Source organism: Crocodylus siamensis, chromosome 3 (genome assembly GCF_052110815.1).
Source record: "Crocodylus siamensis isolate JL-2025a chromosome 3, ASM5211081v1, whole genome shotgun sequence".
Lineage (NCBI taxonomy): Eukaryota > Metazoa > Chordata > Crocodylia > Crocodylidae > Crocodylus > Crocodylus siamensis.
In genome coordinates this window covers 159,332,406-159,359,569 of record NC_143397.1, presented here as the reverse complement: position 1 = coordinate 159,359,569, position 27,164 = coordinate 159,332,406, and the positions used below count along the sequence as shown (strand labels likewise).

The 27,164-nt window shown below is 42.7% G+C and overlaps 1 protein-coding gene across 1 annotated transcript in view; it reads right to left on the bottom strand.

The window, feature by feature from the left end:
* The window catches only part of TMX3 (thioredoxin related transmembrane protein 3), a 58,102-nt gene that overhangs the window by 7,050 nt on the left and 23,888 nt on the right, over positions 1-27,164 (bottom strand). The window contains exons 7-13 of the mRNA XM_090039594.1: positions 24,732-24,831; positions 22,569-22,646; positions 18,934-19,000; positions 10,377-10,475; positions 7,960-8,017; positions 6,820-6,873; positions 431-487 (exon numbers count right to left, since the gene is read on the bottom strand). Coding sequence (XP_089895720.1) covers positions 431-487; positions 6,820-6,873; positions 7,960-8,017; positions 10,377-10,475; positions 18,934-19,000; positions 22,569-22,646; positions 24,732-24,831 — 513 coding nt within the window. The remainder of the gene's footprint in view (positions 1-430; positions 488-6,819; positions 6,874-7,959; positions 8,018-10,376; positions 10,476-18,933; positions 19,001-22,568; positions 22,647-24,731; positions 24,832-27,164) is intronic.

Here is a 27,164-nt window from a genome sequence, read left to right as displayed (position 1 = left end):
TATTAAAAACATTTATAGAAGTAACTAGTAGAAGCTGTGACAGAAACCCTAAATCCTAAACTCTAAATATGGATTAAGATGCCTGTTTTTAGTCTGGAACCACTTATGTAAGAATAGGTGAGGACCTCCCCACCCCGCAATCTTGCATTTGGGAGCTTTATCCCAGCTATATAGTTAGTCTAAAGGAAGACATCTCCCTAAGAAATCCTTGCCTCTTGCATAATTTCTGGACCACAGCAGTTACAAAATGCACTTCTATACTACCACAGAAGAGGAGTCCACATTCAAAGTTAGAATCTGGCGAGGGGATGATGGAGGGGAGGGAAATGCCAACTTTTAAGCAGAGCAGATGAGAGGTTATTTTCAAACCAGGAGCATAATTAGTGACAAGCTAAGATGAGGGAAAACATTTAAATAAGAATTTACTTACTCCATTAGTAAACTATTTATGTAGTCATTTCCATCCATATGGCCAAACTGAAAGTCCCTATTAAACATACAGGAAAACAAGTCAACAATGCATACTAAAAGAAAATTGAGGATTGTAGGTTGCATTACTCTAAAACAGTGGTCCTACAATGTTTCTAGAATAAACATTACAAAAGTTACGGCATTCTGAACCACCTCAGTTCTTGATCACTTTAGTTTCCACAGTCTTTTCCACGAGGTTAACTAAATTCAATACATTCTGGGCTAAATGAATTCAGTACATTCCAAACTTGAAAGCTAAAGCTGTTATACAATTGAATTCATCTGCCCCAACAACTTTAAACCTGAATGAAGAGTTTTGCTACTCTTATAAAAGGTACAGGCTTGTGACACTTAGGCAAGAAACAGAAGATGCCATGACTAGGTAGATCAGCTATGATGGGATGCATCTTGCCACAGCGCCTCTGTTTACTGCGTGAAACATGTTAACCCTTGTCCCAAACAGACATTGCTAGGGGACTCCTGTCTCTCTCACTGCCCCATGCCTCCTTGACATGTCCCTTCCTGTGAACCATGAGTCAGCATGGATCCCAGCATGGAGATTTGGGTTAGTGCAGAAGCTGGGCCTCTGTGCTGGGAGTCCCGGGTCAGTGTGGGTCCCAGCGCAGAGGTGCAAGTGATCTGATCCATTCTTCCAGGTGAAGCACAGGTTGTCACAGGACCCAAGCTCCCACACCTGGGACCACGCTGACCCACACCTCTGGGTGACACATAGGTTGTTGCAGGACCCCACACAGGTCCCAGCATGAAAGCATAGGGTGCTAGCAATTCTCTGGTTTCTGCACTGCCCTGTGCCTTCTGGGGATGTGGCCACAAGCAAAGAACCCTGGGGTTTCCCAGGTTAAAAGAGATGCGCCAGGGAGATCCCCGGGGTGTCCCCAGAAGTAAGAAAACTGCAGCTTTCCCCACTTATTCGGAAGAGCCCTGAAATTTCCTGGAGCACATCTCTAAGTGAGGAAAGCCAGGAAGGCTCTCCAGGAGCTTGAGGGGGTTCAATTCTGTCCTGGAATTCCTGTGGATAGACAGAACTGGGCCCCTCAACCATCTGGAGCACCTGCCCAGAGAATCTGTTTGCTCCAAGAAAACAGACATTTGTCAGAATAAAATGGCACAATCCATTACTAACTTTGTTCCTGCCACAAGGTTTTGGGCATTTGACAGACATTTACTGGCTTTGCCTTTGTGCCACCATAACATTTTTATGGCAGCAAAAAGGCAAGGAAAGGTGACATGTTTCCACCCTTAAGCACTGCAACGTAGCAGCTGCTTGGTTAGTCTGGAGCAACAGCTCTCCCTACCCCTGTGAAACTGTTCCAAGTGAACTTTTGTTGATGTCCTAAGATTGTATCTTTTCTAAACTACCCTTCCAACAAGACCACCAATGTTCAGTAGCAGGTTACAACCTGTGCTATCCAGCCGGGATTGACTTAAACCACAAAAAAGTATGATGTTACCAGTATAGGTTGCTGTTCCAAATTGAGATCATGGAGGTAAACACCACATTTTTTTTTTTACTTTCTTCGAATGCTTACTTGGTAACATCTCTTTATGAAAATGTATGAACAAGAATGGGTCACAAAATGACTAGTGAGAAAACTGCAGAGGCAGCAGCCTTCACATGTGTATATGGACTCACTGAAACATGTTGGTGGGACCCAACGTATGACTGGGCAGTGAATATCAAGGGCTATAGGCTGTACAGGAGGGACAGGACGGAGAAAGCCAGGGGTATGGTGTTCTGCATTAAGGAGGAGTACACATCCTCATCAAGTAGCACAGTCAGAGGAGGGGCACACTGAATTGCTCTGGGTTAGAATACAAGGCAGTTGAGGGGAAAGAGACTTAATGGTGGAAGTCTAATGCAGACCACCCAACCAAGGGGAAGAGCTGGACCAGGAATTCTTAAGTCAGCTCACAGAGGTAGTAAGGTCAAAGGACATGGTCATCATGGGTGACCTGAACTTTCCAGACACCTGCTGGGAAGAGCAGTCAGCCAGGTCTGACCGCTCATGTAAGTTCCAAGCCCAAATACACGACCTCCATCTAACCCAGGAGGTGCACAGCCCCATCAGGGGAGACACATTGCTGGACCTGGTGCTGGCCATGCGTGATGACCTGGTGAGGGGGCTGCGGGTGCTCGACCACCTGGGCGACAGTGATCATCGCCTGCTGGAATTCACCATCCAGCGCAAGGTGGTAAAGGCCTGCAGCAAGGCAGCAGCCCTAGATTTCAGGAGGGTGGACTTCAATGAGCTAAGGAGAATAGTCAGGGAAGCACTGAGGTCCCGGAGGGGAGGGGAGCCAGGTGTCCAAGAACAGTGGTCGCTTCTTAAGGAGACAATCCTGCAAGCCCAAAGGGAGGTAATCCCAACACGAATCAAAGGGGGCAGGAGGGCGCAAAAGTCCCCATGGTTCACCAAAAGCATCTGGGAATGTCTCCTAGTTAAAAGGGAAGCGTACACCCAATGGGAGGGGCCATCACCAGGGAGGATTATACTGTGGTTGCTTGGGGATGCAGGGGGGCAGTCAGGAAGGCCAAGACGGAGATGGAACTGGGACTAGCCTGCCGGATCAAGGACAACAAGAAGTCCTTTTTTAAATATATAGGGGGCAAAAAGAAGGTACCGGATGTGGGGCCCCTGCAAGACACGCTAGGAAATTTGGTCATCACACCAGATGACAAAGCTAATCTATTTAATGACTTCTTTGCCTCCGTTTTCCTGAGCAAGGCCCAGATCAGCACCTCCACTGGGCCTCCCTCAGGCCCCAGGGGAGGCGCACCTAGGCCAAAGGTGAGGGAGGATCTAGTCAGGGAACTTCTGGAGGGATGGGAAGTATTGAAATCAGCTGGTCCAGACGATCTCCACCCCAGAGTGCTGAGGGAATTAGCTGAGGTCATTGTGGGACCCCTGGCACGGCTTTACGAGCACTCGCGGTGCTCTGGTGTGGTGCCAGAGGACTGGAAGAGGGCCAATGTGGTTCCCATCTTCAAAGGGAGGATGGAGGACCTGGGGAACTATAGGCCATTTAGTCTTACCTTGATCCTGGGTAAGCTTTTTGAGAGAATTATTCTGGCACATGTTCATGAGAGGCCAGCAGGGGAGATTATGCTCAGGGGCAACAAACACGGGTTCATTAGCGGCAGGTCCTGTCAGACCAACCTGGTGGCCTTCCATGACCAGGTCACCAAATCCTTAGATGCAGGGGTAGCAGTGGATATAGTCTTCCTGGACTTTCGGAAGGCCTTTGACACAGTCTCTCACCCCGTTCTCATTAAAAAACTGGGGGACTGTGGTGTCAACACCTACACAGTCAAATGGGTCACCAACTGGCTAGACGGCTGCACCCAGAGAGTGGTAGTGAATAGGTCATTTTCGACCTGGAGGGACATGGGCAGTGGGGTTCTGCAGGGCTCGATCCTCGGGCCCGCACCGTTCAACATCTTCATCGATGACTTGGACGAGGGGGTAAAAAGCACCCTGTTCAATTTGCTGACAACACTAAGATCTGGGGGGATGTGGGCATGCTAGAAGGGAGGAATAGCCTACAATTGGCCCTAGACAGGTAACGGGGTGGGCAGAAGAGAATAGGATGGGATTCATCACTGACAAGTGCAAGGTGATGCACCTGGGGAGGAATAACCAGCAGCATACCTACAGGCTGGGGAACTCCCTTCTCGTCAGTGCAGAGGCAGAAAAGGATCTTGGAGTCATCATTGATGCCAAGATGAACACGGGCCAACAGTGTGGGGATGCAGTCAGGAAGGCCAACCGCACCTTGTCATGCATCCACAGATGCATCTCGAGCAGGTCCAAGGAGGTGATAACTCCCCCTCAGACACTGGTCAGGCCGCAGCTGGAGTACTGCGTCCAGTTCTGGCCGCCGCACTTCAGTTCTGGGTGCTGCATTTCAGGAGGGATGTGGACAGCATTGAGAGGGTCCAGAGGAGGGCCACCCACATGATCTGGGGACAGCAGGGCAGACCCTATGAAGAGAGGCTATGGGACCTTAACCTGTTCAGCCTCCACAGGAGAAGGCTGAGGGGAGACCTGGTGACCATCTATAAACTCACTAGGGGGGACCAGCAGCATTTGGGAGAGACCTTGTTCCCCCTAGTGCCCCCCGGGGTAACAAGGAATAATGGCCACAAGTTGTTAGAGAGTAGGTTTAGATTAGACATCCGAAGGCACTACTTCACAGTCAGGGCAGCTAGGATCTGGAACCAACCCCCCGGTGGAAGGGGGGTGCTATCTCCAAAGAGGAGTATACCTCCTCTGATCGGGCCTGTAGGGGGGCTGTCAGGAAAGCTAAGGCAGACATAGAGCTAGGAATAGTGTCCAAGATCAAGGATAATAAAAAGTCCTATTTCAAATACATAGGGAGGATGAAGAAGGCACCGGGTAATGTGGGGCCCCTGCAAAGTACGCTGGGCAATCTGGTGGTTGTGCCAGAGGAGAAAGCGGAACTCTTTAACCAATTCTTGATATCCGTTTTCTTGTGCAGGGACCGGGACTTCCCTGCTGTGATGCCAAACAGACTCAAGGGGAACGCCTCCAGACCTCAGGTTGGGGAGGACCGGGTTAGAGAGCTTCTGGAGGGGCTGGATGTGTTCAAATCAGCGGGTCCAGATGCTTTCCACCCCAGGGTGTTGAGGGAGCTAGCTGGGGTTATTGCAGGGCCCTTGGCACGGCTTTACGAGTGATCGTGGTGCTCTGGCCAGGTGCCGGATGACTGGAAGATGGCTAACGTGGTCCCCACCTTCAAAAAAGGGAAGAGAGAGGACCTGGGCAACTACAGGCCTGTCAGTCTTACCTCTATCCTTGGGAAACTCTTTGAGAAGATCCTCAAGGAGCACATCTGTGATGGGCCAGCTTCAGGGACGATGCTCAAGGGCAACCAGCACGGTTTCATTAGGGGCAGGTCATGTCAGACCAACCTGATTGCCCTTTATGATCAGGTCACAAAGGCAATGGATGCAGGTGTTGCTGTGGACGTAGTCTTTCTAGACTTCAGCAAGGCCTTTGACACTGTCTCCCACCCGATCCTCATTAAAAAAACTAGGCGACTGTGGCATTGATGCCTACACAGTCAGATGGATTGCAGATTGGCTCAAGGGTCGTATTCAGATGGTGGTGGTGGACAGGTCATATTCAACGTGGGGGGAAGTGGGCAGCGGAGTCCCTCAGGGCTTGGTCCTGGGGCCTGCGCTGTTCAATTTCTTCATCAGCGATTTGGACGACGGGGTGAATTGCAACCTGTTTAAATTGGCTGATGATACCAAAATTTGGGGTGAGGTGAGCACGCTAGTAGGGAGGGAAAGACTGCAACAAGACCGGGATAGGTTACAGGAGTGGGCTGACATAAACAGGATGCATTTCAATACTGACAAGTGCAGGGTGCTGCACTTGGGCAGTAGAAACCAGCAGCACACTTATAGAATGGGAAACTCCCTTCTTGAGAGCACGGAGGTAGAAAGGGATCTTGGAGTCATTATTGACTCCAAGATGAACGTGGGTTTACAATGTGAGGTCACGGTTGGCAGGGCTAACCATACCTTGTTGTGCATCCACAGGGCATCTCAAGTAGAGCCAGGGAGGTGGTCCTCCCCCTCTATGCGACGCTGGTCAGGCCACAGCTGGAGTACTGTGTCCAGTTCTGTGTGCCCCACTTCAGGAGGGATGTGGACAACACTGAAAGGGTCCAGAGGAGGGCCACCCGCATGATCTGGGGACTATAGGGCAGACCCTACAATGAAAGACTGCGGGACCTAAACCTGTTCAGCCTTCACAAGAGAAGGCTGAGGGGGGACCTGGTGACTGTCTATAAACTCATTAGGGGGGACCAGAAGGGTTTAGGGGAGACACTGTTTCCCCTAGCGCCCCCTGGCATGACAAGGAACAATGGACACAGGTTATTAGAGTAGATTTAGATTAGACATCCGCAAGAACTACTTCACAGTTAGAGCAGCTAGGAGCTGGAACCAACTTCCTAGGGAAGTGGTGCTGGCTCCTACCCTTGGGATCTTTAAGAAGAGGCTTGATGACTACCTGGCTGGAATCATTTGAGTCCAGTCTTTTTCTCCTGCCCAGGCGGGGGGGTCAGACTTGAAGATCTACAAGGTCCCTTCCGACCCTACTTCTATGATTCCAAGGTAAGTGGTGATAGCTCCTACCTTGGGGGTCTTTAAGAGGAGGCTTGATGTCTACCTAGCTGGGGTCATTTGAGCCCAGTTTTCTCTCTTGCCCAGGGCAGAGGGTTGGACTTGATGATTTACAAGGTCCCTTCCGACCCTGCTTCTATGAATCTATGAATAATTTCACATATACCCACCTATGAAAATGGTCTCTATATTCTTTAGCAACTTCTTGAATAATGGACTTCAGCCTGTTAAGGAAAACAAAATAATATTTAAAAAAGAGCCCACAAAAAACAACCACTGGCAGTCAGCTCGGGATTTCCAAAGTTCAAACAACATTTAGCCTGTTGTATAAATACAAATGCTATCTAGTCAGCAACAAAACAGTGAACTTCCCTTTGTCACTATAGCAACATGCACCTTTATCACAGACTGAACACTGTTGAGGCAACCCCTAACAACAAACCTTGCAAACTATTTTTAATTGGCCAATAACTAGTAAGTACATTGTAAGCCAAAAGGAAGTCCCAACACATGATACTGCAAATAAATAAATAAAAAAAGCAATAACAATTTTATTAATTCATCTATTTCAATAAAAATGTCAGAACTGTGTACAGGATTTTGTGCCCTCAATTATACTTACAAAATACTTACCTAGCTAGAAATGGGCTGAGGAAAGTTTTAACATGTAATAGACAAAGACAGACACCTCTTACCAGGGATAACTGAACTAGTTCTCAATTTGCAACATTCTTAGAAAAATTAAAGTAGTTATATCCGTCCATACCCCAGGTGTATAAATTAAACCTTTTAAACCGCCTGCGTACATACTTTTATAACTGGAATCATAATTAAAAACAAGCAAAAAAAACCCACTTAGCCCAAGATTCCCAGCAAACAAAGTGAAAAAAAAACCTCATAGTGCAGTTGGAAGTATTTTACACAATAACATTTCTGCAGCAATGTACTACTGTCCTTTACTCCCCAAGCTCTCCTTTTTATTCTAGTTTATTTATTTATTTAGTTTAGTCTTTTATAGCACTTCTCATTAAAGCCTATGTAATGAGTAATGTAAGGGATTGGGGACCACCCACTGAATAAAGTCAGAAGGATAAGGACTTCTTAATCTAACTATCTCAGAAAAACACACACAGATCACTGGTCTTTCATTAAGCTCTCACTTTTTTCTGAACAGTCAAAAAAGCTTCAGTAAGAATATAGATGTTCCTTCCAATAAAGAAGTGTAGAATTAAATCCAGCTTTATTTTTGAAATTTAAGTATGGTTTCTCCCCCTCTCCCCAGCGCACAATGGCTCTCAGTAATACTGTACCTTGTATGTTCAACTGAGGAGTTTTTATCGTCAATAACTGCAATAGCCACAAGTTTTCCTAAAAAAAGGAATAATATTTACATTCATCATATCACTGTGTAGGGCAAGAGAAGATCAAACAATACTGTGTTTTGATGTATATCTTCCAACTCTTAGATCACAGAGCTGGTTTTTTCCGCCCCCTCGAGATCAAGCCCAAATTTGGGGGCACGAAGAAAAAAAAAATTGTTCAAGCTTTCCTAAAGAAACTATGCTGATAGGAGGGACATTTTTTCTTTTAATCTATTGATGACAAATTAAAACAGGGAATAAATTAGTGTGGCTATGTGAAAAAGTGGGGAAGTTATGGCTTAAGTTTCTTTCACAATCTCTCTCTCTCCTCATACCACCACAAAAAGTTAGTATACATGGTATCACAATTTACCATCTATTTTAAATCATTCAAATGATTACTGTCGTAATTTATTTACCACTGTTTTGGTTTGATTTGTTTAATTAAAACTTGAGAGTATTATCTTTAAAACTTACATGAAGAAATGTAAGAATTTTATTTGAATTCTTGGCTGTGCCACCAGGTCAGAAAAAATAGCTTCTTAGTTCGCAGTCCATTGTCAGAAGGGCTTCATTTTCAAATGACCCTGTGCACAGATTTATTGAACAATCATGTAGAATATAACTGAGACCAAATATTGGAACATAATGGTCTTGGCTTTTAGCTCATAGTAGATTTGTGGCACCTTGGGATGGTTTATATTACCCACTGTACTAGGTAAACTACCAGAAGTCCCCCAAGTTGCTTGCTGATTTGTTCTTCTCTTTGTTAGGAAAGGTAGATTTTTTTCCCCACACCGTAACTGGGAAACCTGGCCAACTGATGTCAAGATGTGCTGCTTTACACCTTTCTGAACCTGTGGCTCTGTTACCTCCCTACTGAATGTGGTTGCACTGAGCAGGCTGGGAGGAATCATGAGATATCAAAGGCTGATGAGGTCAGTATTTTCAGCAAATATTGCAGGAATACAGGGGTCTGGAAGTAGAAAATACAATTCTGCCATGCCCCTAATATGCACTTAGAGACAATTTTCTACGTAGTTGGATGAAGAACTAAAATGAGAGAGGCTTTGTCCTGATTCCCTTCAATACTTCCACCCAGAGGCATTTGCTTTAGTCCCTTTAAGACTCTAAAGTGTTATGTAATACAGATAGATTAAGACACTTATAACTTCTCTCAACTGTTTTCAGAGAAACAAATCTCATTAAAAGGCCATATACTGAATGAATAAAGGCACTGGACATGACTTCTGGCATGGGTTTTTAAATGTATTGGTAAATTACAATATTTTGTCTCAAGTCCACAAAATTAAGAAAATAAACACTGATAACAGTGACAGATAAAGACTGATGACAGACATTATCCTATACCTGTATTGGAACTTTTACATATAGGAACCACAACTCCAATTTAAAATCATGAAAACTTATTTTTCACATGTTCATGAAGGTGGAATAGGTCTTCATTGTAGTGTATAAAGAGGCTGACTTTTTCCGGTCACTATTGACTGAGTGTATAAAATGCAAAAATACTGAAGTTCTCTTTGCAGGGAGGTAGGGGAGAGAATCCTCAAGAAAGCTTCTTGGGGGTGGGAGAGTGGCAAGGGAAATAAGGTCTCTTCCAGGCTTCTTACACTGGGCATCCACAGACTACTTGCTGCTGCAAATCTACCTCTTTAGAGCCAAACAAAACACATTCCATCTCCTAAACTTACTTTTGTATCACGCAGATACAGAAAACATTAAATATCTGCAACAAACTTTGCTTGCCAATTTTTTCTGACATGCTAATAATCCTTATCCATTCTGATTTGAAAGTGTCAAGTGTATACCCAGTAAATCTCATGCCTCTCAAAAATTTGATAACAATATTTGCATCCATCAAACTCAGATCAAGGCTCACTAAATCCTGTCATAAAAACATACATTTTCACAGAACTCAAGGAATAAATTGTAACAGTAATCACCAATCCAGAGAAGCTGCTCACTTTCCAGAGCAGTTCATTGTAAGGGACACTGTCTTCTGGAGCTGTAAGTAGAGGCTTCATCCAAAACCTACTGAAGTAAATACTGATATTCCTATCCATTTCTATCAATTTCAGTCCAAATGTGGGAAGTTTGCTTACGATAAAGAGCAACAGATCCAAAACTTATTTCAGAAGTAAAAAAGGTAAATAAGTTTTACAATAACAGTATTGAGACCCACACAAGTTTTTCAACGAATAGGCAGAAGACACTAGACAGTAATAAGCCTTAACTCAGAAATTATTTTGGAGATTTAAATGTCTTTTTAGCAGTTTTAAATTGTGGCTAAAGTTAGAATTCAACTAAATATTGTAAATAGTTCAAAGATGAGAGCTTCTTACCTGTATCTCCAAGTTCATACAAAGTAAATCCATCTACATTAAGATACCCTTGAAATCTCTCTCGGTTTATCCAAGATGACAGATCACCATCCTCGTACTCTACAAAAAAGTGTAGACAGTGAAGAAAAATGCTGAATATTAGCAACAACAAAACAGTAGGAAAACTGCTAAACGTGAAAAAATGGTGTTAGGAGCAGACAGGCCATGTCTAAATTTATATATCATACCTGTTAATTCCAGAGATGTTGCTTAAAAATCCAAATAAAAATGTGTGGCGCAAATCAATCCATTCCTAAAATAGTCAGAATTAGCATGCCTGGTAGCATTTTCTTCAAAAAACTACAAATGAAGGGTGAAAAAAGGTAATGGGGTAGAGGGGACATATGAAGAGGGAAACAGGAGGGCGAGGCACCCTGCAGCATATTGCTGGTGCTCCCACCCTTTGACTCGCATCGTGCTTGCCATTCCATCATTATGTTACTGATGTTCTAGCTTTGATCCCCCCTTATTTATTTTGCTCTTAATTCAAGGGCAATAAGCTTTCAGAGCTTATTTACCTGATCAATAAATAAAGTCTGCTCCTGGAAATTCCCAAACTTTTTTTTTGGCTTCTAATCCTGCCTGCAACAAATTTCTTTTTGCTCCAACGAGCAGATTGGTGTCCCAGCAGTAACGTGCTCCAAGTGCAAAGCTCTAATTGGAAAGTCCAACTTCTACTGCTACGAATTTATTGCTTTTGAGTATACCTGTTCAAATATTTGTCATGTGCTTAAATGAGCAGATATCTTGATATATTAAAAACAGTTCATTTTTGAGGTAACTAAGCATTCCTTGCTCATCCACAACCTCCAAAAATCCCTTTAAAATGTGAAACAAAATCTTCCTTTTCTTTCAATTTAAAATGCATCTTGAAAAGTTTAACAAAAAACATTCAATAGCTTAATCATAATTTGATCACAGCAAACCTGAGAAAGTTCATGGCCAAGGGACTAATAGGCATTTGTATATATGCTTGTGCCACAGTGCCAGGCACTTTTAAAAGTGCCCAGCGCTGTGTCGCATACAATTGTATAAGTAGTGAAATGCGCACCAGCACTAAGAAAATGTTGGCAGCATGCTTTTGAACTAAAACACATTGAAGGTATTTTAGTTCAAAAGCACGCTGCTGCCATTCTCAGCGTTGACACATGTTTTGCCACTTATTCAACTGCGTGTGATGCACCACAGTGCGTGTCAGCTCGCATGTGGAGCAGACTTGATTAACTGAATCTACTCCAATGCGCTGGATCTCTAGCGCATCACAGCTCAAAAATGCATGTGTATAAATGCCCTAAGTTCCTAGCCACTTCTGAGAATGAGCTGCTATCATTTTCAAGAGAGACTTTAAAAAGTTATGAACTTTGATGCCAGTTTAAGAACAACAGGTAAAGATTAGCCATTATGTTATTATCCATTTTCTGAACCTCAAGAAGTGATAACTTAGGAGATCAAATATCGCTACCATCTCCAAGTCAATATCAATTTTAAACTTTGGGGGAGTAGGCAGTTTCTAGGCTACAATACTCAACTGGGTGTTGAAGGCTTCTGCTTTAGTCCCAGCTGAGTCAGACTTGTTGCATGACTCTGGCTAACTCACTGTAGTATCTTATAAATGTTTCTTCCCCACCATTTGTTTGTCACATCCACTTACGTTGTAATCAAGTTGCAGAAGAGACAGCATTCACATTGCTCTCATTGGCTAGGGACAGAAGTTAGACATAAACCAGTTTACGTGATTAGAAACTGGTTTAAGCCTGTAACAAAACATAAGCTCAATGCGTATAAACCAATTTCAACATAGCTGAAACTGGTTTAAGATAAACCTGGTTGAAGGTAGCATCAGACTTAACTGATTAAGGTCAAACTGGTTTATGAAACTTTTGTCCCAGACCCCTTCCTGGTTCAAGTTAAATCACAGTCCCCCAGCATCCCAGGATGCTCTGCAGCCCTGGGCTGGGCTGTGCTGTCTGCTGGAGCAGAGCAGGGTTGGCCCTGCCCCTCTGCTCTCTAGCCAGAGCAGTGAGGGCTGGCTGAAAGGGGGTGGGGGTGGGAAACCTGACTGGGAACCGTAGCTAGGTCTGCTGGAGGAGAAGGGGGCAGCCCCTGCCAGGCTACTCCCTGCTACACGCTGGAGTAGAAGAGGGTGGGAGCAAGAGAGAAACAGCCTGAGAGGGACTATCAGCAGACTTCATCCCCTCCCACTTCTCACACAGACAGAAGCAGACAAGCAGTTGATAAGGGGAGGGAAGAAGAGGTATAATTCTCCTTAGCTCCCGGAGGCCACCGGGGAGGGGAAGAGGCTGGGGAACTGGTTTCCTGCCACTTGTGAGCACAGGGTCAAGCCCTGCAGGACCAGACTGAGAAGGAGGTGGTGTTGGCAAAGACCTGGCAATCATCACACATGTGTGCTGGAGATGGAGCTAAGGGAACAGGAGAGGGTCACAGACAGTTTATGCCAGTGTGACCAAAGAAAGTAGACAACTGCATTTACATTATAAAGTAGAACCTGTACAAGGTGGGAGACTGGAATACCTAAGCAGAAACAAAAGACACTGAATGCATGAGAGTCCTGCCAAAGGTAGTATAAGTGACAAGCATAATGTCAAGGCACCCAAAGGCATGAAGGGGGTGCATGTGCACCTGCAGAAACCCAAGTTGATAAGAGGCTTATGGAATCTCCACTCCAACACCTAAGACCACCTGCTGAATCCCCAAGGACTTCCTGAATACCTGGCTGTAAGAAGATGCTCTGCCCTCAGGATTATATTAAGACTTATGCAATACTTTCCTCTCATCTTTGTGGTTTATTAAATTCCATCTTAAGTTAGACGAAGTTGTGTGCATTCTCACTGTGTTTTACTGGGATGCATCTTAGCTTAGGCAAAGGCTGTTTGTTGTTTGGTCATGTGCTTGAGATTGCAAAGTGCTGTGTTCAATACACGCTCACTTCAGAGAAAGGACTATTCTTGTTCAAGCTTTTATAAATTCAGTGCCACTACCTTTTTCTCTACCCACCATCTCCTCAGTCTGGAAGGGGATGCCATCCCTACCCTGTCAGGTCATGGAGTGGTGGGAGTGGGGGGCATAAGACTGGCAGGCACTGCCACCCGCTCAGGCAGACCCAGGCTGGGGTCCGATGTGGGCCAGGAAGGGGATTTAAATCCCCACCTTCCAGCATACTAGCCCCAGGCTGGGTCCTGGCCACCTTTGGCAGCGACTGGTAGGCTGGGAGGCAAGCTCTAGTGCCCCCTCCCCCACTTCTGGCCTGAGCCACATTTCCTGAATCAAAAGTGAATGTCTGTTCACTTGCTTTTCAGCTTAACCTCTGAAGCTTAGACTAACCTGCAAAGACTTGAATACATTCAGCCTCGGGCTTTTTGACTGTCAGCACTTAGCTATCTTTGCTGACATTTATGGGATAAATCCCTTTTTGCCTTTAAGTGCCTAGAACAGCCCTGGAACTGCAATTTTTGGCACTTTATGCACTTAGCTACATATTGCTCTTAATTTCCGTGCTGAAATTGTATTCTAGTTGCACAGGTACCTGCAAGGATCCAAATCACTCAAGAACATACTCAATAAATTATAGCCATGGAAAAACCACATCAGGAGAAAAGGGAATTACAGAGAGAACCCTCACAGGTTAGTCCAACAGCCTAATGCAGGGGTTGGCAATGTTTCTGGGGAAGTGCCAAAAACATCTGCAACTTCAACTTGCAAGATATTGGTGTACCAGGGGCAGACAGCGGGGGAGCTGCGAGAAGCCTGATGCTTGTTGAGGCAATACAGCCCCAGCCCTTTCCCTGCTGTCCACCCACAGGCTCACGTGCCATGCAAAATGCCTTTGTGTGCCACGCTCTGGCACTCATGCCAGGGGTTACCTACCCCTGGCTTAGTGGCTAGGGCACTTGCACAGGGAGTGGGAGACTGGCTTATAGGCTTCCAACCAAGCAGGGCAGGGAGGGGTTGCTCCTTATCTCCCTCAGTGAGTAAGTTAATGAGCCAGATCACTGACAGCTGGCAAGAGCTGTTTCTTTTCTTGTGATTCTAGACCAGAGGCCAGCAATGTTTTCTGATGGTCTCAGCTGATGTCTGAGACAGGCTGGCACTAGGATTCAGCAACTTCTCCCTACCCTCTTGGCTCAGCAAAGCCTCCCACTGCTGAAGCCCCCCTATTCCTGGGCAGATCCAATGTGCTATAGGTTGCCAAACTCTTTGCTACAAGTAAATAATGCAGTAGAGCCTTAATTTTAATTAAATGGGATAAGAAACAAGAGTTTTTATTTATAGATCTCTGCAACCTATAAAATTGTTTTTAGAATAAACTATACTTCAGTCTGGTTGAGTTGAAAGGATCTCTTTTTCAGGGATGTCTGTTTTTCTATCTTATTTTATTATCCTGCGGGCTGGCACTGGGTGCATAGCATGCTGCCTGCAGAATGTGGACCAGACCCAGTGGCATGAAAGTCTAGTGAGCATGCTTCATAGAATAAGCATTTCGTGTGAACATGTATCAAATACCTCTTGAGGAGACTATAAAGTTGACTGGGCAATGAGCAGAAAATGTGCGACTGACAGGAATGAATGGATCCTAACTGGTTTTAGTACACGAGGTACTGATTGCTTTTAAAAAGGCAATCATCTCTCGTGTCCAAGTAGATCACCAGGGACTGGTTAGGGTCTTGACCCAGCCTCAAGGTTGTGGACCTAGCAGACCCCCAGAGAAATCAAGAGATTTCACCACTTCACTGAAGTCTTACTGTTGTGTAAGGGAACCTACTCCTCAATCTAACAGAAGGAGCTAGGTGATCCCCAAAATGTTAGTGTAGAAGTGAGAAAATACACTTGGCCAGAGTGGTATTGAGCAACTATATCTGTCTGATGTACGTGCATGTGACATTAAACTTCAGCATTTGGGCGGCAGTTGTATTATCAGTCGTGAGTGAGTGGGCATTGTAATGCGCTAGGGTTGCTAGGCAACCACCACCATGCCTGTCACTAGGCCTCTCTGAAGGAGTAGCTTGCTCAGGAAATGTTACTTGTGGTTGGAAATTTAGTGATGTTCCTCTGGTCCTTTAATTGTTTAAATTTCCATAACCACTGCACTGCCTACAGCTGATTGTGGTTGCTGTTCACTTTTGGTAACTTTTGGTGTTGACTTTATCTTGTCTTTGTCCATCACTATGAAATACCCTCACAGTAAGCCTGCTGGATGGCAAGCTTTGGTCAGCATTCATTCACCAAGCCAGGAGTTACCTGGTCCAGCTTCAGCTTAACCCCAAAGCACACCTTTCATAAAAGGGAAAGGTTTCATTGATTGGAGCCCACCTATTATAAATTGAATCTGTTATGTTAGAGATGCTAATATGCACATTTGGCTTAATTAGCATAATTATTGGGTGCATCATTTCCCCCACCAAAGCGGTCAGTCCAGGGCACCAGCCTGTACTCTGGATCTCTTGTGCCGTATACAGAGCATGTGGCCTGTCCCGCCTGTATGCCCCACATCCGTCCCAAGGACCACATGAACAGCAAACCACAGGGACATGTGCTGCCTATAGCACGTGGGGCTGGACCAGCTGCATCAAATACGTGGGGAACAGTACAGGACACATAGTCCACACAGCACCCTGACAGACATGGAGATACCCCTGAATGCTAGTCAGCAGGGCACTGCATGCAGCAAGTACCAGCCCTGTGCCACGTGCAGCATGCATGACCACGCTGATCCCCATGGGCACCAAACGTTGGCCTTGGGGCTTGTGCTGCATGTGGTGCAGTCTAGGCTCTGATGCTGAACACAGCACAGGAGATCCAGGCATGGACTGCATGCAGCATCACAGACCGACCCCAAAGCTGCCTGCTGTGTGCATGGAGCCAGGTCTAGCCCTCACATGCAAGCAGTGCAAGGACCCAGTCCAGCAATCCATAGGCTGGATCACATGGGTCCACAGGCTGGATCTGGCCTGTGGGCCATGTTTGACACCTCTGATTTAACAGTGAAGGGAACACACATTCCCTAGCATTTCTCATTTTTAGGTACTTTGACAATAGCCATTGGATATAACCACCCCCAGGAATATTGCTTCTAAAGTAATCCAGTTATCCTATGAATAATATTCCATCTAAAAGCAAGTTTACCACATGAAAGTAAAGATACTATAATTGGTTAAAGATGTGTATTGCTTAAGGGTTAGTTTTAGAAGTAGTATTTACAGCCACACAATTATGCATTGTTTTCTGGCACTCTCTCTACACTAACAGAAAGATGCAACATCCTCCTAAAGTGTTACATTTGATTTCCCTTCTGGCAGCAAGCAACAGTTACTATATTTGAAAGGTTTCAGTTTCAATTTCCATTTACAGAACATCTTGCTGGGGAAATCCCAAGAGCAGACTATAAAACAGTTTACCTGAGTAAACTGCTTCATTTTGCATCTAAGCATAAGAAACGCTTCCACAAGCCCTTTTATGCATTAGACTCATGTCTCCATTCAGTCAACTACTAATGCTGGGGTAAGTGCATCTTTGAATTTGTTCTCCATCAGTATTTCAATATTAGACTTTTTCTCTTTTTTTTACTTATGATTAAAGTGTAGTGGAAAGTGTGATAGTTTTGAGATTAAGTGACAAATTGTAAAATAAAATCTTAAAATTTCAAGTGGCAAATTCAATGTTTTTAGTTCATACAGAATGCATCTTCTTAGTTTAGCTTTGACAAAACTTAAGCACCAGTAAGAAAAATGTCAAATTGTGTGTGTATGTACCCATATATATGCTTTTATATTTTTAAATATAAACTAATGGCGTGCCTTGGATGCAAGCTGGTGTCATGGAATTAACTATAGCAGTTGGTTGATTTCCTGTACCATGTGGTGGTGATATGGGCATTGTGAACTTTCATAGCAGTGTCTCAGAAATACATTTGCTTGGTGGAATATTACCAAGTCAGTTTAATGGAAGGGTAGAAGTGTTAAAGTCCTGGTGGAATTTCTTGATAGGGATTTCCAACAGATTTTTTTTTCATTCATAGCCTATTTCTTTGTTTGTTTTTAAGGGTAATTTCTCAATTGAAATATGGAGAAAAAATCACCATAACTACTACATTCAAACCATTGCATCAAATAATGGAAATCCAGGTCAGGAGTGAAGACCAAAAATTAATAGAAACTTTAAAGACAATTCACTTCAGCCTTCCTTGTGGCGTCCAACAAAGGGAAACTGTAGTCACGGACAGAAAAGCGGTATCTTATATGTTCTTCATTAACAGAAAGATGAAAGGAACTATACGGCTATATACCAACTTAATCAAGAATGTTTTCCTACAAATACACAGACATGCTACACACTTACATCACTGAAACTAAGACTGAAACTTTTTTTTTTAAACCAACAACTTGGTTGTGAAATCATCAAAAATGAGAATGATATTTTGCAAAGTGCCGTGAAAACAGTGGAATGAAAATGTAGGACATCTAATTCTGTTAAATAACTTGAAAGTTTCTAAAATATTCAGCATGTATATAGCACTTTAAGATGTTCAAAGGGCTATATTAAAAATTCAATAACGTAGACGGTATGAGTTATTTAAAAGTTAGCCAAAATCACCTTTACAGATGTGACATGTTACTTTTCTTTAAATAAAGAGAGATGAATTGCACATCTCCAACATAACTATTTCAGATTTAGAGACTCCCTATACCTACGGATGAACAGCAGTGCCATGGGTACACACATGACCACTCCTTGACCATATGCCAATATATTTATTTACGACAGATCTCAAAGTCTGCTTCCAGGAAACAAGCCAACTGCTAGTTACTTCCATGCTACCAGCTTTCATTCTAAGCACATCGCTAGTTCCATCATCTACTGTCAATCCGTGTTACAACTGTGTGTGCTCTGATCCCACCAACCAGAATTCACACCTTAAGTATCAGAAGCAGGGATTCCTACACTTAAAATATAAACCCAGCACCATAGCTACTCAAAATTAGAGCCTGACTCAGATCCTACTAACCAGCTATGATACCAACCTCAAGACACAGGCAATAGAATCCCTCAGAATCCTTCATCAACAGATCACATCCTCACTGGAACAAGTAACACTGATTTTAAAACACTTGAGGTTCATTCACTTGCTTGCCAACCAGTTTCGTATATACCATGAACTACTTAAAGTGACCCTTTGTTCTGCTGTCTATATTACAAAGGGGCAAGTCTGTTCGTAGTACCTGACAAAGTAGCTCATGAAAGCTCATGCTTCTCTGAATGAATGTTCTTTTTACTCTGTTTACAGAATTATTTTGGTCCAGTAGAAAATAAAGAATAAAAAAAAATAACTGATACATTTAACTGAAGTTTAGTTCATTCATATTCCTCCTCAAATTCTCCGAAAAGAGAATTTATCCATTATATACTGGCAATCTTTTGAGGTTTCTCCCACACACAGGCCTCAACTTCCCTATAAAGACCTTGAATTGTCACTTGTAGGTAAAGGATGAACACTTGTACTTACCATCATATACAAAATAACTTCCATCTTTGAAGACCACAACAGCAGGCAGTTCAGGCAGTGTCACATACTGAAAAAGTGAAGTATTCTTTAAGTTCTCACGAATAATTAAGAATACTTTTGCATTTTTCCACCTGAGGCCAACTTTAACTAAGCATTAAGACCCACATAATTTCCAACAAATTAGACAAAACAAAAGGTATTATTTTTACAATGTAGAAGATCAAACATCTACTCTTCCTAGCAGCTTTTAACCATTTTGTCCTTTTCTGTTCAAAAGGACTGAAGTTTGATCACAAGGCCAAGTATGCAGCAGAAAAAGAACAGAAAAGAAAATTAACATTAATACTTAGTATATTTATATTGTTAAATGCATGGAATGGGGGGGGGAGGGGAGAGGTTAAAGGCTAAGATACTTAAAAGTTGGGTCTAAATTTAGACTTAAATATACAGCTAAATTTTCAAAAGCATCATGCTTCAATGACTCCAATTGATATGACGAAAACTGATAGCTTTTATTATTTCTGGAATAAAGAAATGCAAGTCACATGTGCACAAATTTAATTTGAGGTATTTAAGAAAAATCACTTTCAAAAGCCATAGTCCAAGTCACGTAGGACCCTGGCAGACACTACAATTATCATGCTATTAACACATTAATTACGCAATAAACTGTAACTTGCCACAGCTTCAACCAGTTTATGGCACCATAAAATTGCAAATTAGTTGTAACATAAATCATTTTTGTGGCTGGTTTATATTGTACTTTCATTTGAATGTGCAGCATGTTAAGCCTCATGGGTGCAGTGCTTGGTTTTTAGAAGTCCTGGGCTGCAGTCTACAGAGATCCAAGGGGCCAGCATGCTTGTTTTCAGTGCTACCCTGCATGCAAAGCTGCAGAACATGTGTTTTAAAATACCCTAGAATTCTTAAAAGACTTGTTCTGCAGCCACATATGGGCTTCACAGTATGGCTTTAAATCGTCTCAGCTTGTGATGGGATCTGACACAAATACATGGCAGGACACGTGATCATTGGGATCTGTGATAAAATTAGTTGGATCCCAATCACGTAACTAAATTAACGTCTATCAGAAACCTTAAGAGTTGTTACAAAGGCAATGGAATAACCAATAACCCAACAAAGTCTCTAGCCCACACCTAAAGAAAAAAAAAGGCACTACGTGGTTGTTTTGCCTAGCATTTTTTCTTTACAATCAATTTTAATATAACTCAGTTCTCTTGTAACTCAAAACCCTAGTATACCTGAATATTCACCCTTCTTCATTTCTCCACTCAGAATCATAGGGACCATAACAACCTCTGGTAAGGGGGAAATCAACCACAGTCAAAGCTTTGTTATCTGGCATGAGTGGAGTAAGAGAGGTGCCAGTTATCTAAAAATTCTGGTTATCTGAGAGGTATACCTATCAAGGAAGACAGGAACACAGTGTGGTCACCCCTGCCGGGAAGAGCCCAGTGCTGCCCCAGTTCCAGCCTGCAGAGGCAGCTCACCCTATACCACGCAGCTCCTTTTCCCCTCCCGCTTCCCTGCAGATGTTCCTGCTGGGGGAGGGGGCGTGTGTGCCCTGCTTTTTTTTCTCCATGCTGGATAAACTTGGCAAAGATTCTTGTTGCTAAAGAGAGGATTTATATTGGGGGATATTGGAAATTCTGGTTAACAGAGTATTCCAGTTAGTAAAATGCTGGTTAACAGAGCTTTTACTGTACCGAGTTACAGTTCTTTCTTCAAGCAGTATCAGAATAAATGTAGGTAACTGCCAAGTAGTACCTTCATTAAGCTGCATAAGATTGTAACACAAACTCTTCTGATTTGGTCTGGTCTACCTGCCATGTGAAGAGCACAGTATTTAACAACTGGCACTGGATTATACCTCAGTATTTTTCTCCTCTCAGAAACTGGTTCATTTCTGCACTCTGGAGCAGAATGCTTTGATGTTAAGGAGAATCTCAGCCAATTGGCCAGAAGTGAAAGTACACAAAATAATCTACCTGGGAACTCTTGAGATTATATATTTTTTTTAAATAACATGTTATGGATCCTTATTTATGAGTTCAGCTCCTTAAAAAGACTCTGAGCTTCAGAAAAAGTCAGCATATGGATCCAAAGTTATAGTCAGTGCAATAGCTGGACTTGCTTACAGTATCTGTTTCATCCATTATTATTTGTAGGGCCATTTTCACTACCAACTAGCCTTTCTTAATGTCCTTTAGGTCCTTCCTTTTTCTGTGAGAGCTTTTTGACAAACAGCACTGTTTTGTCCCTTATTAGAAACTCACAATCAGTTAGGAGATCCTGACAGTTAATCACTCACTTTAAAACGATACTGAAGAGCAGGACCATCACCAAAATAGGGCGAACAAAGCCTTTTGCGTTCCTGAGATTATTTTTGACCGAATGCTACTTTTCTTGCACAGTTAAATCTAATAGAGAGCTGGGCTATTGCACTGACCAAGACTTTGGATCCAGACACTGACTTTTTCTGAAGCTCAGAATCTTTTTAAGGAGCTGAGCTCATAAGTAAGAATCCATACGTGGGTACAATTACAGTAAGACCTAAATATACATAAAGAATAGTGCCTTTGGGGGTCCTTTTTAGTAACCAGTTCTTGGACTAAAGTTGTGTGTAAGGTCATTCTTCCCATCTTTTCCAGGGAATTCTACCCCCACTTCACCTAACTAGGTGTGGGGAAAGTAGGGATGAAAAAAATCTTATCTACAAGTGATAGATTCTTACATAAAAAAAAATCAGTGCATTGATAATTCTCAGCATATTTTTACTTTCTTAAATTTGTCAAAAAATCACTAGCTGCTAGTGCAGATTAAGCAAACAATAATCTAAAAATAAAAATCAGTAAGTTACTTAGTAAAATAAATTTGGCATAAAAAGACATTAAAATGGTTCTGTTTGGAGAAGCCGGAGAATAAATTCAGGCTCGGTTCAATTTTAGATCTTCAAATGAGCTGTGATAAGTTAGAAGAGCATGAGAAGAGAATTAAAAGAGGCTCCTGAAACACTATTTTATTTAGGTTCCCTACTGCACCCCATAAATCTTCTCTGACAAAGACATTTGCCCATGCCAAGGGAATAATGAAAGAAAACAACTGAATTCTTGCATGAATTTTATGTATGATAAATTGAATAATTTGATAAAAGTCTTCACCTTTTACTAATGATAGTAATTTTGGTACTGCTAGCAAAAGATGAGGTTTTCAGTTAAATGGAGAGCAGTAGAGGTGCCAAACTTCAAAGTACCTAGGGCTCACACCAGCAAAGGTTGCACAGGCTGCACTGTCAAGCCACAGGCCACCAGCTAGGCAGCCCTGTGTAGAGTATTGACTAATTAAATCAAATTCCAGCCCATATTATTTTCTCCTAGGTGCTTTAAGTGAATATGTACCAATTCATCAGCATGGATCTGCCAATATATTATTTGCAATTAATCTGCCATGGAGGTAAAAAACAGTCATATAACAGGAACATCAGTATTAGTGAACCATCATCAATTTGTCCTAATATTGTTTAAAGGAAGAAATAGAACAAAAATGCTATCGTTCTGCTAAATACCATTTATAATTAGAAAAGGTTAACATTTGAAAAAACAAAAATAGTTTACCTCAGGTAGCACATCTTCTGAAGCAGAAAAAAAGTATGTGTAAACAATTAGTTCCGAAGCAACCTCAATGTACTTTTCCTGCAAAAAATATAAAACAGAAAAACTTCTTTAAAAAAAAAAAAAAATCTTAAAACTCGATATACTAAAAGGAAGTTTCACATCACAAAAATACAACAGAAGATGCAATTAACAACAACTAAGTGAGAAACTAGAATAGAAAGAGGGTCCATCTGCTCTACTGCTGCACATCTGGATACTTTTTTAAAAACTGGTGACAATAAATATATAAATAAATCTCTGGGCCAATATCATTCTACACTAGGAGCTTATGGTAGCATTTTTCCACTTAAGCCATAGTGGGGGATGGGAGGTGAAGCAACTAGATTTTGGAATTAAAAGTTTATATTCATTTGGTAGGAGCAAGTACAGACATCACATTTCTAGTAGGAGAATCATCGTTTTTCCAGTAGAAGTGACGAATGTACAAGCTGTCACTCAAATTTGTCCTAGCAGAACATGCCCCCTTCCAAGAGAAAGCTCTCCTGCAAGATCTTCCTTGTAGGGGTTGCAAGAGTGCACACTTGTACATTCCCCATCAGGAGACTAAAGAAGTGGGGGAATGCTCCTTGTCCTCTCTCAGACTGGGGACTGCCTGGTTGGGGAAACAGTCAGGCAGCTTTGCTGCTCCAGTCCGCATAGAGACTGGAGTAGCAGGGTAAAGCCTCCTACTGCTGTGCTGATTGTGGATGCTGCTCATTCAGCTTGGCTCCCAGCCACCGGAAGCTGAGTGGCTACCCTACCCACTTCTCAGACTGGGGCCCCTTGTCCGAGTAGTTGGGCACTTCATAGCAAAGCCCCCTGTCATTTCCCAGACCTTGATATCCTGGGTCTAGGGAAACAGATAATTTCTTCCCACAGCTCCATTACCTACAAAGACCAGGAGTGCAGCAGCAACTGCTCTCCATGCTTTTCCCAATCCAGAATCACCATGGGATAGCAAGAGTGCAGAGAGGAGACAACTGCAAGCTGAATGGATGTACATTCTCTGTCCTGGAAACATTTCTGTCATTGGAAATTTCTGAAAAATTTCCACCAGTAGAAGTGAATGTCTGTTTGTGGCCTGGATCAGGGGCCTAACTTTTTTTTGAAAGTGTGCCACAAATTAGCCCCATATCTTCCTTGAGTGCTACCTTTCCTCTGCCAGATTTGCTGCTCCACTTTCTGCTCCATCTTGTGTTACCTATTTACTTCAATGCTCTGCTTTCTGCTCCCTGCCCTATCTGCCATGGTACTGTCTGTCCCCTCCCCAATCTGCTACATGCGACACAGAATCCACCTGCGCCACTTATGGCACTCATGCTACTAGTTGACCACTCCTGGCCTACATAATTTAAAGCTGCAGGACAGGAGGTGTTTAGATTTTAAATATATCTGTGTACATTGAGAATTGTGCAAGACATACTAACTTAATTTTATAAATGGACATTTTTAGTTTTAAAATGATGCTGAAAAAGTACCTAGACAATAGAAAAAGGATATCAGTTTGATATTACCAATACAAGTTTTAAAATAATGTTAAACCACTAGACCTGCACTAGTCCCAACTACAAATAACTACAAGAGAAATGAAGCAAGAGTTCAGATCCCAGTTAGTACTGGCATTTTTGGTAGAAGCCTGTAAACACATAGAACATCTGACACCTTCACATGCTCTTCGGGGGTAAGGGAGGCAGTGCTTTAATGAGAGCAGCTATGAGAGCTGCCCTATGTATCAGTGTTCCCAGGCTTAAAAATGGTGGTGGGGTTCTTGAACTAAAGCTCGTCTAATGAGCTTTAGTTCAAGTATCCCCTGCCATTTGTAAGCATGATGATGCTGATACATTAGATGCAGGAGGCTGCTGGAATGTGGGAACTGCCACACTCCAGCAGACTCTATGGCATTCCAGTGAATCGGAACAGCCTCTGTGCTCATGTATAGGCACCCATTGTTTTGTAATCACGCCATTAAAACTGCTCTAAAGTTATGACATATTTATCAGCTTACATTTCATTTTCTTAAGGCGGCAGGATAGCTGCACATTTTTAAAAGCGATATGCAAGTCACTTCAGACTACCTTTGTGAAGATCAAAAAGAAAAAAAATTAACTTAATTAAGTTTCAAACCTTTAAAGGAGATTCCCCACCAACGTACACAAAAAGTACCCGATGCCTCCTTTGCACATGCTCAAACATCAGCTGGCTAGGGAGTGGCCGGATAAGAGGTCTTAAAAAAAAAAGTGCAGGGGGAGGGAGGGGAGAGGAGAAAAGGTCAGTTAAGAACACCACATTCCAGTTTTCCAAATTTAGAGAAACCAAAACATCTAATTTTCATGCAATAACTTTACAAATTTGACTTAGAAGTCCTGTATTTTACAACTAGTACACAATGCAGAGTGTTAAGAGTGTAAATCAAGGTATCAGTTATAGTCGCATCTTAGTTTAAAATACTACTAGCAACAGTATCCTGGAAAGCTCTCTAAGATATTGTTATATCCACAGTCTCCAACTAAGGACTATACCCTTAGTAAATCACTTTACTTCAGAGACTCTTATTATTCCTGCTTTTAGTTACTCAACCAATAACAAGAATTCAAGATGTCTAACATGCACAACTTTAGCCACAAACATCCGAGCTCAAACATTTTTTCTTAGCAGTAATTGTATGGTGCACAGTCAGAGTACAGGTGGTACCTGTATGACACATGCTTATGCTGCCACATATTACACACTGAGGGCAGAAAGGATGGCTTATAGTTCCTTTTTCCAGCCTCCAGTTCCTTTTTCACCTCAAAATCCCAGAATATCAGGGACTTGAGAGAGAACAGAAGTTAAGATATAGATGACTCCAAACCAGCCATATTACTGAAGCCCAAGCATCTAATAAACATCCGTCTCAGAGGTCTTATACAAACAAACAACATGACTATTTCAGCAAATACACCATCTGCCATGGAAGTTTCCACAATGATGTAGTGCTTAGTGCCTCTGTAATAAGCTAATGTCCAATTCCAAGGTAAGTTTTCAAGGATACTTTGTCTTATAAGAGAGCTCTGACACCAACATCTAGATCTTACTTATTCTTCTTGATAAGATAATAGCAACTGGAAAGTCAGTAATTTGACAAAGTCAGCACACACTACTAAGCCTCTGATCGTGCTAGGGAGCACCACAGGGAAAACAGGTAATGTAAACTCACTCCTGCTCCGTATGCACCAAATGCCAAAACAGTGGTGTGACCTAGTACACATGAATAGGTCTGAATGGGTACCTACAGGTCCACTCTACCAGAAAGCGGTATCAAATATGCATGCTATGGAGACAGCATGTGTAAAACTTTGTGGAGCATCTTCTGATAGGTCTTGGAGCATTAGGAGGGTCCTGGGGCTCTTAACCACCTTCCAAGAATGTTCTTTGAACTCGAAGAGCCTTGCCCAAGCTAAGGTCACTAAATGCAGGATGTGCAAAATCCTGCTGCACTTTCTGAAGCATCTGTCGAATTAAAGTTTCTGGCACAGTGGCATACAGGACATGGATGGTGACCACAAAGTAATGAAGATTTGAAGGAGCTTCATAACCAGTCACCTGAGTAAGGGTAATAACTAAGATACTTTTCCTCCCAAGCATCTGACAAAGTAGGCTGTTGCCTACAAAACCTCATGCCTCTCTGAACCAGACAGTCTTTAAGGTGCCCTACCTTCTATATGGTTAACCACCTACTTGGCTTCCCATCTCTCTCTCTCAAGGTAAGTGACCCCATTATCACAAGAACCATGTGGGAGGCTTTTGAAGCTGTTAAGAGGACAAAGAGGACCTGGCATTGGTTAAGGCCCTGGCTCATTTCAAGTAACTTTCTGCAGATGATTCTTATGGCAATACATAAGTAAATGTGTTGAAAACAGAAAAATGTATGTGTGTATTACAGTGGATGAAGTTTTGAACTTAAAAAAATATAAAAAAGCACCTTCATTTACAAGCTCAAGTTCAAAATGAGATGCTGCCCTGTTCCCTAAAACCATTTCCTCCAGTGCCTCTATAATGAAAACAGGAAGAAAACATCAAACGAGGAAGAGCCCCTGAAGGAAAAGGGAAAGATAGGCAAGTTGAAATAACTGGCCTGCTCAGCTTTGATGATATTTAGAATTTACCTGATCTAGGTTCATATTGCTTGAAAACAAGGCAAATGGCTACTGAAAGGAAGAAAAGTGCTGACAGAGGCTGGGCAGGCTCTTGACTGTAAAAGACAAAAGATTTTGTCTGATCACTAAAGAGACTGAAAAAGCAGTTAACAAATCCAGCCTTCTTGTCCTTCAAGGAGGAGCAAAACCATTTTTTCTTTTATTTGTCACATCACCAATGGGAGAGGGGATGTAAAAGTACTCAGTTTCTCTGGAAGAGACCTAACGTTGCTTGTCCAGCTTCCAATCACTTGGGGTAGAAATGGCAGGTGTCTACTAGACAATATTTATTGTAACCAGAATAGTGTCACATAGAGATGTCCTAAACCAGTGGTCTCCAAAGTGGGGTGCACGCAAGACTATCCATTGGGGTGCTGAAAGA